This window comes from Euprymna scolopes, chromosome 6 (assembly GCF_053919585.1).
Source record: "Euprymna scolopes isolate OS-2025 chromosome 6, ASM5391958v1, whole genome shotgun sequence".
Lineage (NCBI taxonomy): Eukaryota > Metazoa > Mollusca > Cephalopoda > Sepiida > Sepiolidae > Euprymna > Euprymna scolopes.
This window is the reverse complement of record NC_136487.1, coordinates 84,799,896-84,817,292: the sequence shown is the minus strand read 5'-3', so window position 1 is coordinate 84,817,292 and position 17,397 is coordinate 84,799,896. Positions and strand designations below refer to the sequence as shown.

Sequence of the window (17,397 nt, the reverse complement as noted above, 5' to 3'; positions counted from 1 at the left end):
TCCAACAAAATAGACCTATTCCCCCACCCCACCCCACCCTACCCCACCCCAATTTTGCTACTGTGTCTATTGACTAAAAAAAAATTTTTTTAAATAAAAAAAAAAAAAAAAATTAAAACCCTTATATTGACTGGTTGTTGGACAAAGAAAAAAAAAACTTTAAAAGTTATTATTTCTATGTAAGAAATAAATGATATTTATACAAAATCTACGTGTTATTTCATTTTTTTTTTTTTAATTTTTTTTTCGTTCAATCTTTTTTTTTTTCGTTCAATCTTTTTTTTTTTTCGTTCAATCTTATTTTTTTTCTTAAAATTATATATAATGAAAGGCATGAAAGAAGTTAACACCTCATAAAAATAATTCATACATGTTTGAAGTTTTTGTCTCTTCGTTGTTGGCCAGCATTCTGAACAGTACAAAGCAGTAAAAAAATTTGAGAGGGATTTCAACAGTGCGATTTTTTTTTTTTTTTTTTTTTTTTTTTTTTCTTTCTGCTTGTCAGGTAAGTTGGAAATATGTACATCGAGGAGGGGAGGCATAAGTGTTAGGAGTTCAACTAGAATTTATTTCATGAAGAAACAAATGAAAGAAAAGTGTACAGAACGTGTTTAGTTTGGCATGTGTCTCTCACTGTTAACTGGTGAGAAGGAAAGTCTTGTTGTAGAGAGAGAGTGAGAAAGTCAATTCAGTTTGGCGCGTGTCTCACTGTTAGCTGGTGAGAGGGAAAGTCTATTGTTGTAGAGAGAGAGAAAGTCAATCAAGGCCATGGAGAGAGAAAGTGTGGAAGGTGTACGTACTGTCTGTTGGCTCTTGCCCCACACAGTAGCAGGGGACGTGAAGCGAAAGAAAACAGTTGGTCCGTCAACCGCTCAGATCGGGAGCCGAATTGAAAAGAAGGAAACAGCTCAGGTCTCTTGCTTTTGTAGTTGTATCTGGTGGTCTCTTGCACATGTGTGGATTTCCTTTAAAGGGAAGTGACGTTGCGCGTGTATGTATGTGAACGTGAATATATCTACGTGTGTGTATTTGCGCGCGTATGTGTATGACAAGAAAAGTGGCTTGAGATGTGAACGCGTGTTTTGTGTGAGAATAGAACAGGCTTGCACACATTTCTGTTAGATACAAGGGTTGTTCAATAAGTAATGCCCACTTCTCATATAGAAGAGCAATCAAACTTGGCACAGTTGTTAGTCTTTCTCTATATTGTAACTACTCGGAATTATGCATTTCTCCGATCATTTCATGCAACTCTGTATACTGTTTTTGTAGAACAGCCCAAGTTGATCCTCCAACCACGTAACTTTGGAAATCAAGGTGGCATCATATGAAAAATTCTTTCCTTCCAAAAACAACCTAATGACTGGGAAGCGGTGAGAGTCAGAAGGTACAAGGTCAGGAGAGTAGTGAGGATGGGGAAGATTTCATAGCTACATGCTCATGCTTTTGTTGTCTTGCAGGAAGAGGATACCTTTACTGATCTTGCTCCACCTCTTGATTTGGATAGCTTCTCTTAATTTCCTCTAAAGTGAAGCTGTAATTGTAGTACCCTTTGCCAGGAAATCTGCTATCACTACTTCATCCTGGTCTCAGAAGTCTGTGAGCATGACTTTTTCCAAAAAGGGTTGCACCCTTGCCTTCTTTGGAGGTGGTGAGTCCAAATTTTTCCACTGCATTGATTGGATCATGGTGATAGTCAGATTTCATCCTGCATAATCATCTTTTTGAAAAATCTTTGACTCATCTTCTTTTCATCTCTAAATTTATCTTATGCATTCACTGTGCTCTCACTTCTGGAAAGGTTTTAGCAACCTGAGAATTCATCTGGCAGACACCTTATACATATGCAAATAGTAATGAATTATAGTTTCCACAGACCCTGTATTAATCTTGACCTCTTAACCAGGTCTGGGAGCTGTTTTCACAGATTTTCGGCCATGTGTGAATTTATGATGCCAGTGTTTTACAAGGTCATACAGGGTGGAACGATAAAGTTGTCGCCCTAAAGAAAACAACACTACAGTTTTATTTTAAAACTTTTATTGAAAAAATCAATTCAGGTAACTTGATTATGTAGTAGAGCTGACATCTATTCAATGTAGCCACCTTCAGCCTTAATCACTGCCTCGATACAGGTCCGGAACTGGGAGCATACTTTTTCGACAAGCACCGACAGGAGCTTGGCTAATATTCGGCTAATGGCGATGATCAGGCTAGCTTTGGTGTTGTGGGAAGTCATGCTGGTGATGTTTTCGACATATGACGAAACGAAGTAGTCCAGCGGGTTTAGGTCGGAAAAGGAGGTGGGGGGGGGGCAGTGAGAGAAGGGTACAAAGTCGTAGCACTCTTTCTAAAGCCAGGCCTGGGTCTCTTTGGACTTGTGGGCCAGCGCTGAGTCTTGCAGCTATACCCAGGATTTTCCAGCAGCCACCTGATTGCACCAGAGGATCACTACACTCTTCAGCATATCCAGGTACACTTTGGTGTGAGGTGGCATGATTTGGCCCTCACTTGAAACCACACCATAACCATAGCCGAAAACTTTGTTTTCATCAGCCTAGGCACGTTCCTGTTATTCGGCACAAATCTAGCGATGCATTTTGAGGGTGTTGGCAATGGTCCTGTTGTCATAACTTGGATCGGTAGAGAACATGAATTGTACAGCGGTGTATCTCTGATCTCACTCTTTGAACATTGTGTCACTTTCAGACATGATAGAAGGCTCCTATCACTCTTAACATTTGTACACAACCGGCCAACTAGTAGATATTCTGCCATGGTTTTCAGCAAATGGAAATGAAATCAGGTCGTCTTTTCTATGGCGACAATTTTATCGTTCCACCCTGTATGATGGGGCATTATTATTGCACGTTTTCTCATTTCATCAAAAATCTCCTATGTGCGTCTTTTCAACTACAAAAACAGGATCACTGTGCAGGCTCCATTTCATGCATGATTTAGTTCGAACATTTTTAAATCAGAAACCACAATTAGTTCAGAACTGTACTTTGCCGCATAACCCATGGAGATATAAAATCATTGCACATGTAAAATTTTAACTAAATCAGACAACTGAAAATGGGTCAGGGGCATTATTTATTGAGTGCTCCTGTAAACTCCTCCTCTGGTCGCATCGTTGAATCCCGGCTCACAGTACCATAGATGCAATGCAAGGCGTACACACGGGCAAGAAAATGCACACTAACCCTAAGTCCCAGTGGCTACACTCTTAACTGTCTAGTGGTGGACCCCTCAAAATGTAACCAGACGCTTCCTGGTTATTGGAAACTACTGCTCTGATACTCTGGGCACACAACCTTTATCTTCAGCTGGCCGTTCTTAGTTGCTTTTATATAGAGTGATGTGGTTCTCAGTTGATTAACTGTGTCTAACTGTGTCGGATATATACTTGAGAGTCAAAATAATGAAAAGAATATGCTGTTGTCATAGCTCTAGTAATGACTATGTAGAAAAATAAATTTGGGAGCACAAAAGGTTGTTCGTTTTAATCGTACCATTCCTGTCTTTGTAACATTTCAACGTTTTAGTTTTTGAGTTAATTCCAATTCTTAAGTGAATAACTATAAGCTTGTAGTGATCGTTACATATGGCCAGAACAAATCTTTGACAGGAACATTTTCATAGGAATCATCGTTTCAACGCCCACAAGTATCAGAACGCGTAAGCCCACAAGGTTACGATTTGACCACCCGCACACATATTAACAAAGGAACTATGTTACGTTTCTATGTGTAGTGATACAGTAAACAGGCTGGGATTTTCAAGAACATTGTTATATATTTTATTTGCTGCGAAAATCAAATGAGTTTTTCCAGTTTTTCTCTTGTCTTCCCCAAGACTGGATGTTAATGAAACTCCGTCACTGGGTGGCATTAAAATCCCCTGTCATGAATTTGCATGCCACACACACAACCCTTAATTCTCATCATGGAAAATTACTACATCAAATGATAAATTAATTCTTCTTTTAAACAATGTTATTTCGAACTACTGTTTTTTTATGTGATGAACACACACACACACACACACACACGCATTTCTCTTACATGCTTTAATGACTGTTTTTCTCTCAGAAAATAATCACATTAATTTCAAGCCACATGTGACACTCTGGTCATAAAAATATGTAAATATGTTTAAACTCCATGCTATTCTCACGAAATCCTCATTTAGCTAGTCCTGCATAATGAATACTCATTACAAGAAAACACTTACGTTGGAACAATATGAATTAATATTCCTAACATGTAAATAAATATTGTTTATTTCATATTAATACAGTGATTTCGAATTCTTTGCGAAGTGTCGCTATTTTCCAAAGATATTCCTATATTTTATTTTATGTATGTGAGGATATGATCTGGTGACATCTTTCTATCAATCAGCGATCTCATTAGATTTACCTTTAATGGTCCTGGGGATACTCTACTACTTTCGACTTCAAGAGATTTCTGCACATGCGACCTCGGTCCTAAACATTAGTGACACACAATATGGTTTCCGCTCTGGAAGATCTACCGCAGATGTGCTGACGGTTATATCCCACAGGATTAGTGAATCTCTTGACAAAGGCTTCCTTTCTAGGGCAATTGCTCTTGACATATCAAAGGCCTTCGATAAGGTATGGCATAAGGGTCTACTTCACAAGATTTCCAGCTACGGTATAACTGGAAATGTTTTCTCAATCATTAAATCATTTCTCTCCGATAGGCTCATAAGAGTAGTGGTAGATGGACAAAAATCGGAGGCCTGCAATATAAATGCTGGAGTCCCTCAGGGGTCAATCCTGGGCCCAACTCTCTTCCTGATCTACATCAATGACCTCCCTAAACACATACTTAAATCATTCGTTGACATCTATGCTGATGACACGACCATCTATGGCAACACATCAAAGGCCGTAAATGACAAAGTTCTCTTTAATTCTCTCTCCTCTGATCTTGAGCACGTGGTACAATGGGGGAAGATGTGGCTGGTCACTTTTAATGCATCCAAAACCAAGCTTCTATCTTTACATCATCAACGCTCTGATCCCCATCTGGCATCAATTGAAATAGATGGCTCTCGTCTGGGTGAGGCCCCGTGTTTTGACAAGCTTCTGGGTTTGACCTTTACTCCTGATCTGAAATGGAACATGTACATCAAGTCTGTTGCCAAGGTCGCTGGAAAGATGATGGGATCCTTCTACCGCTCCAGAAGATATCTCACTACTGATGCAATTTTCTATCTATATAAAAGCCAAGTATGTCCAAGGATGGAATACTGTTGCCATATCTGGGCAGGAGCTGCTAAAAACAGCCTATCCTGCCTTGACAGAGTACAAAATAGACTTCATGGCTTAGTGGGGGATGCCCTTTTCTCTACCCTGCAACCTCTCTCCCACAGAAGAGACGTTGCGAGCCTATCCTTGTTTTATCGTTATTTTCATGGCAGGTGCTCGTCTGAACTCCAATCTCTGGTCCCCCCTCACCAATCTTTCACGAAAAACACCCGTCTAGCTGCATCCACTGAAAAATTTCCCCCACTCTATATCTGTGCCTAAATCAAAACACGGATTCCATGAAAAAAGCTTCTTTCTTGGAACTGCACGCCTGTGGAACTCTGTTCCATCTGCCTGCTTCCCACCGGACTACAACTTGGATGTCTTCAAGTCCAATGTTAACAAATTCCTAATGAACCGCCCCCTTAAGTAAACACTTCATCAAATCTCCACACTAACGTAATGTACTTGCAATAACCCTTATCCCTGAGTGGCTTCCGGGCCTTGATAAGTGGTGATCACTGTGTAACAAAAAAAAAAAAAAAAATCTCAATTATGAATTTGTGAACGCCAATTCACACCCTTACAAATTAGTGACGCCAGAGTACCTATAATTTGTAATCCATAGCACATGAGTCACTATAAGCTGAAGTTTTGCTCCCACTGGAGCATGCTGTGATTTTTACTTCTGCTATTTACTAGATGCTGCTCTACTTCTTCTTCTATACTTGTTGCCTGCCACCTCTACTCTCATAGTCTCATCAGTATTTAAAGTTGAATACTCTTAAGTTGTAATGCTGAAACATTAGAGTTTCTCTATTCTCAAGACACAGTCTGTTTCTTGTAGGCATATACACATTATCACTCCACAAATGAAGGTGATGCGATTAAATATTTTGAAGCCAGTTTACTCAGCAGTGGTAAGATCTCCTGGGTATTTCTCCACCACTGAAATGGATCATCATCTCTTGAGAGTAGTGGTAAAGCTACACAACGATCAAGTTCTTTTATGCACTTATGAATATGGTATTTACTCCTTTTGAGTTTAGATTGTGTTTCTTGTATTTCTGTTGTAGTCTCATTCTATCCTGTAGCTAATTCATCAAACAAGCTTGAACAAAATACAGTTTTACTTTCACTTTGAGCTTCTTGACCCTCAGCAGAGTTTGAAGAAGTGTATCCTGGTTCTGCTTCATTATCATCAGTAGAAAGTAGATTTAGAATCCAATTCTTAATGGTGTTTTCCATGTCATTTTTTTTTTTTATTTAAAATTGAATCTTGGCTTTAAGAAAGTAGACACACAAGTTAACACTAGACTTGAAGAGGATTATGTTGTAGTCAGCAGGGAAGCAGTCTCATGTTAATGTATTCTGTAGATGGAAAATTCTTAAAAGAAACTCTGTTCATGGAAGTTCTGTTTCATTTCAGGTATGCAATGGAAGAGAGAAAAGTTCCTTGCTGCGGTTTTAACTAGACAAGTTCTTGGTGTGAATATGTAACAGAGATTCAAAAGTTTTAAAATAAGCTTTTATAATATTTGTGAGTGCAAGAGGGGAGGTTAAAAGTTTTGATATAAATGTTTTACTATCAAAATTTGTTTTTTGCCAATTCAAATTGAAATCAAAATGAAATAGCAGGAAGATCCATTATTGCATGAGGAGACCCCCCAAAACTTGGATTTAATGATGTCTGCAAATGTTGTTATATATATAGTTCTATATAGCTTTAATTATTTTATTTTCTTCCTCGCTAGGAGGTTAGACATGAGGTCAGATGTGTAGTTTGGTGAAAGTGTTTATCTGGAACAAACTGAACTTGGAACAACCAGGTTTGCAGTCCATGTTGTAAACAACCTTAGCCACCGCGAATGAGGATCACTGTAAATTATTTTTTATTCTTCATTATAAGAGTGAAGCCGGGACAGATCCTGAAATTGGAATGTTATATATATCTTGGACTATACAACGAAACAGTACTCTATGTGGATGACTATATTTTAAGCCCCCCTCTTTGGGTAGAGCATGCTCGTAAATGTATCTCACCCGTTATTTATTTGGCTATAAAGCGAGGCTCACTGTTTGTTTGCAGCTCGAGCACTGTAAAAGCAGTGGGCCAGTGTTTATTTAAATGGACATTTGTTGAGGTCATTTGCGAGCACCGATCCCATGGGCCAATGGGTAAAACTGCCGACTATCAATGTGATGGTTGTAAATTCAATCCTCGGCTAGGCAAAGGTGCTAGTCTAATCGCACTGATGGGCTGTGATACCAACGAAACAGTACTGTATGTGGATACCTATATATATATATATATGCATAGATCATCGTATAACGATTTGATCACTGTCTGTCTGACGTGATGAACATTTAAATTAAAATGTTTAAAATTCAACGCTATTTCACACGGTTAATAGTAGCCGAATTGATACGGTCTCCGCTAATCGAGCCAGAGATGTCTCATGTCGCGGGGTTCGAATCGTTCGACTGGTAGTAATCGTGACACGCTGCACTGAAGAATCCCGAAAGGATGAAACACTAGTGTCTGTAGGTATTTAATTATTATAGTAAAAAAATAATTATGACAGTCCCTTTAAGAAATTCGTTTCTTATCGTTGAGCACTTTCCGTTGAATTAAAAGTCGGTCAATTTAGCTCTTATGCATAGATCATCGTATAACGATTTGATCACTGTCTGTCTGACGTAATGAACATTTAAATTAAAATGTTTAAAATTCAACTCTATTTCACATGGTTAATAGTAGCCGAATTGATACGGTCTCCGCTAATCGAGCCAGAGATGTCTCGTGTCGCGGGGTTCGAATCGTTCGACTGGTAGTAATCGTGACACCCTGCACTGAAGAATCCCGAAAGGATGAAACACTAGTGTCTGTAGGTATTTAATTATTATAGTAAAAAAATAATTATATATATATATATAGAGAGAGTCAGGTCATGTCATATGCTATTGGTACCATGTAACCCAGTACTACCTGCCTCATGGTCAGGTCACCGGCGACTAAACTGATTCCCCACCAGACTTGTTTGGTGAGGAGGGTGGCTAGTCTCCCTGAAGGATTAAAAACAAGACCTTCCAAAGGGCGAATGAACCCTTTTTTGGGGTCAATGGCCAACTAGCACCGTGTGTGTTTGTGTGTATGTATGTGTGTGCTGGGGTGGAGAGGGCTCCCGTAAGCCGTGGTGAAGGCAACCTTTCTAGGAGAAGCAAATCTCTGATTAAAAAAACCATAAAGCGGGAGACCAGTACCCGCATTAAGCTGGTCTGCAGTTTAATTGTTGCTGGCTATCTTGCTCTCGCTTGTTGCTGGATCTCAACATTTTGAACTGAGAGGGCGACTTAGCTGTCGTACAAAGCTAAGACTCTGTAACATCATCTGTGTATAGATACTCCCTCAGGCATTTGTCTATAAAAATGGTCCTGTGGCGATAGAAGTCATTTTCGGGCTCATGGACTTTAAGTGTCTGAGGGAGTGGCACTCGTCTGACAAGACGTTGCAATCATCATCATCATATATATATATATATATATATATATATAGATATATATATTGAAATGCTGTATATATCTTTGGTAAACTTAAAGATTAACACCTTCAGCTACCCTCCACCCACTCACAAAATGCGATTCTACTTTTTAGGCAATTACATGGCGAACTCAAGAAGAAGAAACTACATAATCAGTAGTAATAACTAGGGCTATGACAAGAGAATATTCTTTTCATTATTTTGACTCTCGAGTATATATAAGTTAATATCTTGTATATTTTTAGATAGAGTAATGGTCGTAGTTGTATCAGAATTTTTGTAGGAATTTTTGACACCCCAAACACGAAACTGCGAATAAAATATAAAAATCTCGTAATTTCTCTGTTTAAAGTGGGTTATTTATTTTCTTTATGGATTATACTTCCAAAATAAACTATTAAAGTTGTTTTAAAAGTAATAGAAATATTTTTTTTTTTAAAACAGTAATGAATTTTCCGAACTCAATATTTTTCAATTTTTAAACTTTAAAAATCTATCAAAATTTTTCTATTGATTCTATTTTTACGATATTTTCAGGGTCAATGTGAAATTTTATGTTCTTTCCAATAAACCGAATATAATATTTTAGACAAACGTTTTTTTTTAATTCACGCCCCCCCCCCCATTTTCAAGTTTCTATTAAAAAGTAAATAATTAATTTACTCACCAAAAAGTAAATAATTAATTTACCCACAAATTGAAGAGAAAAGGTCAATAAATAATATATTCAAATTTAAAACAAAAAAAAAACGTAGTGTTTTTTAGAATTTTACCTGTAAAGTTTGAAGTTTAAAACCTTTTTTTAAAACCACGTTATTTGTTTTTTCTTTTTTTATTATTAATGGAACCTTGGTCCTTGCTCCTTTAATTGAAAAAAAATTAGGGATTGGATTACATTTTTCGAGGAGTTATAAGCTTGGAAATACAGGGGGTCGAATAATTCACGCCTCCCATTTTGAAATGTCTATTAAAAAGTAAATGATTAATTTATGTACCAAAGTCTTATATATCACAAATTGAAGAGAAAAGGTCAATAAATAATATATTCAAATTAAAAAAAAACAAAAAAAAACTGTTTTTTAGAAATTTACCTATAAAGTCCGAAGTTTAAAACCTTTTTTAAACAAAAAAAACACGTTGTTTTTTTTTTTTTTTTTTTGTTTTGTTTTTTTTAATGAAACCTTGGTCCTTGCTCCTTTAATTGAAAAAAAAATTAGGGCTTGAATTACATTTTTCGAGGAGTTATAAGCTTGGAAAGATGGGGTGGAATTATTCACTATTTTTACGAAATTTCTGACACACTTAGTAATGTGGTTCTTGATTTATTAACTGTGGTTAACTGTGTCGGATATATACTCGAGTCAAAACAATGAAAAGAATATTCTCTTTTCATAGTAATAAAATAATATATACGGATCATAATAGATTAAATAAAGGACATTTTTCTGTAGGGTAAGTAACACCGGTTACTTTCGATCACTTTCAAAACCTGAACTCGTTTGCCTCAATAAATACGCAGAATAACCACAAATATTTAATAATTTACAGTCATGGATTAGTTTCGTATATGATTTTTATGTAAAAATGATCTTCCCATTTTCCGGCTATTCAAACTTTTGGAGTATATATATTTTATCCCTAATCCTAAGTCCGACGGGCGAGGCACACGTGAATCGCCTAACATAAGAGACCGTTCTGGCGTTCTACCACCCTTCAAAGCGTACATAATTTATCTCCCAGAGCAAAACAGAAAAAAGAATTGGTTAACTGTCCTATAACGCTAGAAGAGCTAGAAAATTGGGGATCGTTTTATGTTAAATTTACAAACGAAATTGATCCCCTAATCTAAATTTTAAAAAAAAAATTGTTTTATTTTATTTTTATTTTTTTTATTATTTCCAACACGATTTTTTTTTTTTTTTTCAGAGTATTCACACGTAATCGCCTGAAAAAATATTATATGAGGAGATGGGGGCTATGATTTGTTTGAGGATGTTGATCGCGACAATAAACAAATATTTATTCATTTATTTATTTTTTTATTTTATTTTTTTTTCACACGGGTGGCATTAGATGGGAGTGGAACAACCGTAACGCTCTTTAATGTTTGGTTACGCAAGAATTATTTCCCCTTATAAAAACCGCCATTATATTATTTTCCGAATTTTAGTACTTTAGAAGAAAAACTTAATACATCAAGTGAAGGGGTAGCATCAAATGATTGGACTTTGAACACAGAAGTAACATTTGTATTTTTTTTCTATTCGGGTTTGTATTTGTTTATTTTATCAACACTTTAATTCTTCAATTGAACAAATTTAAGACGTACATATTGAAAACGGCGTTTTCAAAACACGCTATAAGCCGTGTTTATGTTTAAACGCATGTTCTTCCAGCACTTCTTTTACGCGATTTAAAAACCTTTTCATTAATTTTTATGGTTTTAAAATATCTTTATAGGTTTGTTTATATATATATATATATATATATATATATATATATATATATATATATATTATATATATAAAGGAGCGTGCAAAAATGGTTTTCTTTGGATCTAGGAACAAAATTGAATGAACTGTATATTCGATGTTTGTGTGTTTAGTTTTTTAAGGTTCGAAAACAAAATGTCAACGTTCGACAGATGTGCCGTTTAGTTGTACAAATAGCCTCGAACTATGTAATCACTAAAAGGGACTTGTTCGGTCGACACCGGTAATATTTGTTTACGTAAAATTTAATGCTGTTTAACAAATAATAAAAAAAGAAATAATGCAAGATGAAGTTTTAAAACGATTAACTGTGTTTTATTTTATAATTTAAAAGTAAAACTTGCAGTACTCGTCATGCACTTATTGATCCGTGCTGCAATAACGTTATTATTTAAAAAAAAAAAAAAAAAAAAAATTCTTAACATGGGGAGGAGGGTGTTTTGTACCTATTCCGTACTTTAACCTTACAATTGAATAATAATAAAAAAAGCATATCATAAAACTTAAATTAAACTTGAAAATACGATGTAAAACATAGCGCGGATCAGTAAGTGCATTTAGAACCAAACTTGCTAAATATAAACAGAAGTTTGTTTACAGTAGGGATCGGGATACGTTATTCCTAATAATTAAAACGTGCATTCGTCCCAGTGCGCGAATAATTTCAGACGGCTGGGCAGCATATCAAGGCCTTGATCATTTCGATCATGGCGTATGTGATCCACGAAGAAAAAACTTTGTGGATTCACAAGATCCAACGACACAGGCACAAACCGTAGAAGGTTTATGGATAAACTGAGGAAGGTGGGATCGAAAGGTAATTTTAGGATGCATATGATTGAATTATTGTGTAGACGCAAAATTAAACCAAAATTTTATTTTTATTGTTGAATATTTTTACTTTTAAATTATAAAATAAAACACATTTAATCGTTTTGAAACTTCATCTTGCAGTATTTCTTCTTTTTTTATTTGTTAAACAACGTGGTTAATTTAAATTAAATTTTACGTAAGCAAACTTCTGGGGTTTGTATTACTGTACACATAGATTCGAAAAAGTTGTCAAAAAACAAATATATAACAAATAAATGTTATCAAAGGCAAGATAAGTTACTTTTCTGCCAAACTGGATATATTTTTTGTGTTTTTATTCAATGTAACATATTTATTCAGCTCGAAAAACATACAGTGTTTACCGACGTATTCGAAAATTCAAGATGGCGTCTCACACCCTCGTTAACACCGTAAGTTTGGAAAAAAGGTGTTATAAATAAAAAACTATACAAAATACTATTAAAAACCCGCCGAATATATGTCAACCTATGTCACGGTAACATATATTGAGCGAGTTTTTAACAGTATTTTATCCGGTTTTTTATTTATAACATCTTTTCCCAAACTTACCGTGTTAAAGAGAGAATCAGACACCATCTTGAATGTTCCAATACATCGGTAAACACTGTATGGTTTTCGAGCTAAATAAACATGTTACATTGAATAAAAACACGAAAAATATATCCAGTTTGGTAGAAAAGTAACTTATCTTGCCTTTGATAACATTTATTTGTTATATATTTGTTTTTTGACAACTTTTTCGAATCTATGTGTACAGTAATACAAACCCAAAAAACAATATTAAATTTACGTTTGCGAATTTTTAAGATGAGGATTGGTTATATGTATTATCATTATTCATCGGACTACTGTTCTCATCTTAAGTGCGATTTTCACGTTTCGGTCGATATAACCTCTGACCTTCTTCAGGTGTATCTTGTCGAACTTGGGAATGTTTCTGTCAAACTCAGGAATTTGGACGAAATTTCGAGCGGAACCCTTTATCTACTTCACGGGGGTAGCATGCTCTTGTTCCGTCAGCCATGACTGGATAGAGGTCCTAAGTAATTCGCAAATGTATATTTCGGTCGCCTACACTGAGGATTGAACCTTCAACCTTCAGGAGAATACCACTTTTACAATTGATTTTTCCCAGTCCTCTAACCATTGTGCCACGGGTCCGAAATATATATTTGCGAATTACTTAGGACCTCTATTCAATCATGGCTGACAGAACAAGGGCACGCTATCCCCATAAAGTAAATAAAGGGTTCCACTCTAGTTTGACTATTTATGTTCAGCAATTCTCACCACTTCACATCACTTATCTTGCCCTTCTCTACAAAACACGCCACATCTCTTGCAACTTCTGGTTTTATCGCGTTGGCAGCAGAGAAAGCATAACTTTTGCTTTTTTGAAGTGAGCGTTACTACTACAGATACATTAGTAGAAAAAAGAAAAATTATTTACAGTGGTTATAACTAGACGAGTTCTTGCTGAGAATGTTTTAGGGGGGGGATACTAGAGATTGGAGTTCATTTGAGCACCTACTATGAAAATAATGATAGAGTAATGAAATACTAGCAATGTCTCTTCTGTGAAGAAAAGATTGTAGGAAAGAGAATTTTAGCAGAAAAAAATAGATGGGACTTTCAGCAAAAGTTAAATCATCATATTTGGCTTAACATCTGTTATATGCTGGGATGCATTGGACGGTTTTAAAAAATTGACTTTCACACTAACCTATCTCTGTCCGGGTCTTTATTTATCTCTTCATCTAAAGTCCATTTTCATCACTTTTTCACATGCTTTCTTTGGCCTTCCCCTGTGAACCGAACCTGCTATTTTAACTGTTCTACATCTACTAAGCTAATAACGCTCATTCATTCTTTCAACATGGCTATACCAACTTAGCTTGAAAAGAAATGACAGCCCACTAACTTACTTCCTTTCTTTACTCTGACACTGTCTTGCCTTTTGGCTACCTATATCCAACAATGTACCTATTTACTATGCCTCCCGACGGGACAGAGTTAGATACCAGGGTCGTTTTTTAACGTGGAGAAAAGATACAAAAATAAAAAATTGTCTCAGTCGTGAAGGACTGATCCTCCACCGAAAGAGAACAAGAAATGGAAGTGCAGCATCTGAAGAACAGATACTACACTTTGATCTTGACTAAAAATCCAACAATGTAGGTCACTCAAATAAATACATTTTGTTGTTTATAAAAGGGCTTTGTTTTCTGTTCATTTGACGTCCATGTTACAAAATATTCTAGGAGTTTGTCCATGCTAACCAACTCCAGAGTCTTTTCTATTTTTTTTTTTTTTTTTTTTTTTATCTTAAATTTTATTTTAGACAACTTCATGCATGTTTAAATACTTTTTTTTATCATTTTGTTCTTATTGAGGATTGAGCATCCTACCGGGTACCAAACATTCATTCACTCTCTTATACATTCCAACCAAAAGCTCTTTTAAAGCTTATAAGCATCCCTTTAAGCGCAATTGTTAGTATCTCTTTTGCACTTGGTTCACTGGGTATATGTGCAGGTCGTTTTTGAAATTTTTTTTATGAGTATGGTTACTCTTATAATTACTGGAATGATGAATATCTTCCCAATGTCATAGTAAGACCTTGGTATTTCATTATCTTTTCCTTCTCAGCTCTGTTTCACTCAACATCATTAGGGATACTAACTTCTGCTAAGGTTGCTTCTTTCTCCTTCTACTCATGAGTTTAATAGCTCCATATTTTAAGTACATAACTCCTAGTTTTAGGACAATTAATTGGAATCAAGAATTGAAAATATTAGAACATTTTGGAGTATCAGAAGTGGAAAAATTTGTGCCTATTTTCCGATGCCAAAAACGATTCTTTTAATTATCCATTTTTTTGGTCCCCTGACAAAAGGAAGGTGGACCTGTAAATTCACCCTCATCCGTTCATCTGTCCGCACTTTTCTCAATAACTACGCCTTGGAATTTTTTGAAATTTTGCACAAACATTAAACATGATATAAGTGAGAAAGTAACAATGGATTTTCCAGGAAAACTCTGATTGCACCTTAGGGGTGCCTTTCAGGTTAAAATGGCTAAAATTGACACTTTTGTGCTCATTAAAAAAATTGATGCCTTGGATTTTTATAAAACTTTCTGAAAAGTTGTAACTAACTGATTTCTATATAATTTTCTTTGTCTCCGTGATAACTCTTGGGTGTGCTCCAGGAGCTTTTTTAGGGGCTAATAAAACACTCCATTTTTATAACTATTTTACCATATTTGTCCCAAATTTTCTGTGTATGTCTATTTATCAGTTTTGCATGGTGCTGAACTCAAATTTACATATGTTAAGGCCTTGGGGACTTTTGGGGCTAAATGGGAGGGGGAGGCAAATAATGGACTGTCATGTCTTTTTTTGCATGGTGCAGAACTCAAATTTACACATGTTAAGGCCTAAAACCGCACCATTTGTTCATTTTCACCAGAACTTGACATCCCCTGAGGGCTAAATGTGGGGGTGGGGCAAATGATGAACAGTCATTTTTTTTTTTTTTTTATGCTTCGTCCACTGTGCATTCATGGGCCCATGCATGCTTCACTTGTTTTTTTTTTTTGTTTGTTTTTTTTTATTTTTGTTTAAAACAAAATCTTCTACTTCTGGTAGTAATAATAAATATTTATTTTTAAACTACCAATAAAGCTAAAAGCTATAGATTAAGTGTGTTTTTAAGTTTGAGAAAATATCTGCACATTTAACATGTGATTATGGTAATTGGGAGAAAAAATAGCAATTTTATAGTTAAATGTTTACAGATTTATAAAGAACCGGAATTAATAATTTAATACAGAATCAGCAATTGTATTGGAATCGTCCCATCACTAATATAACTGCATTAAAGTAAAATCATTCAGACGTTTTTAATCCGATATTTTAAAAAAGAAAAACTCTATAAGTTTTCCTTATCAATTTTCTCTGCCATTTTATTTATTCCATTTCTTTTCTTTTTCAGAATCTAATACATTCCAACCTTAAAAAGCAATAAGCAAGATCTTCGAAGATGTCTTTGCCTAACGTTTTCTTGTGACGATAAATCAGCAACCACCATGAAGGGGATGGATTTCATTCAAAATACAATATCCGTGAAGAATATTTTTCTCGGCAGTTTTCTTCACTGATACATTTACAATATAATATTCTACGAAAATGCTTCATACTCTGAAGAAGGTTTGAAACCTTACAATGAAAGCGGAATAAGATTAATTCTAATTCTCTTTTTCTTTAAAACTCCTGATTGTGTCCGTAAGGCACTCTATCAAAAGTGACTTGGTAGATAGATACCTAAAATCTGGTGCCTTTTGTCTGGATTCTCTTTTCTTTTGAAATAAGGAAGAAGAGTTTGTAGATGTTTGTTAGATTGTCTATTGAGAGATCTAATTTACATGGTGCAGAAAATATCCTTCAAGTTATACTGATGTTTTAGAGAGCTTTTTATCATCATTAGCATCATATTTTCTAGCCTTATATCATGTATACCCTCTATCAAAAATGAAGGGAAAAGAATTCTTTGTCATTGAAATATTTGGAAATTGCACTTAAAAAGTGCATGAAGTTTTAGAAAACTTTTTTCTTTTTTTTTCTTTTTTTTTTAAACGTTTATTCTTTAATACCAAACTAAGACCAAGAAGCTCTTTTGGAGAATCAAGTCGTAATCTTCACAAAAAAATTTCAGGCCCAATGGATGAAAGTCTTCTCTGTAACTACTGCAACAAAATGTTTGACAATGCCGCTGAGCTGAGCTTGCATAAACAGTTGCATACGTTTTCCTGTGAAATCTGCTCTACTGAATTCATGTTCAAGTCTCTTCTATCGACACATCTAAAAACTCATTCCAAGAAACCATTTAACTGCCAGATCTGCTCACGCAGTTTCACGAAACAGGTACAGTTTGCTGCACACACAAAAATCCATGATATTTCTCCTTGCTTCAAGTGCGGATTCTGCGAATCTCTGTTCACTGAGTCTACAGCATTGCTGGTGCACATCGAGGAACACCTGCAGAATACGTACAGGTGTGGGCTGTGCTCGGCGGGCTTTAAATTGTTCGATGATCTCTCCACGCATTTGCACAGCCACTTCAAGGTTAAAGGTGGTAGTAGCCCACGTACAAAGAAAGCAGCTGAAGCTAACTTGTTTCTAAAGCCGGATGCTTTAACTGTGGACAGAATGCTGACCTCTGACCCT

The 17,397-nt window shown here is 35.6% G+C and overlaps 1 protein-coding gene across 1 annotated transcript in view; it reads left to right on the top strand.

Moving 5' to 3' along the window:
• The window catches only part of LOC145277756 (signal recognition particle receptor subunit alpha-like), a 69,195-nt gene extending 52,875 nt beyond the window's left edge, over positions 1 to 16,320 (top strand). The window contains exon 14 of the mRNA XM_080129473.1: positions 16,166 to 16,320. Within this exon, the coding sequence (XP_079985599.1) occupies positions 16,166 to 16,198 (33 nt within the window). The 3' untranslated portion in view covers positions 16,199 to 16,320. The remainder of the gene's footprint in view (positions 1 to 16,165) is intronic.
• The last annotated feature ends 1,077 nt before the right edge of the window (positions 16,321 to 17,397 follow it).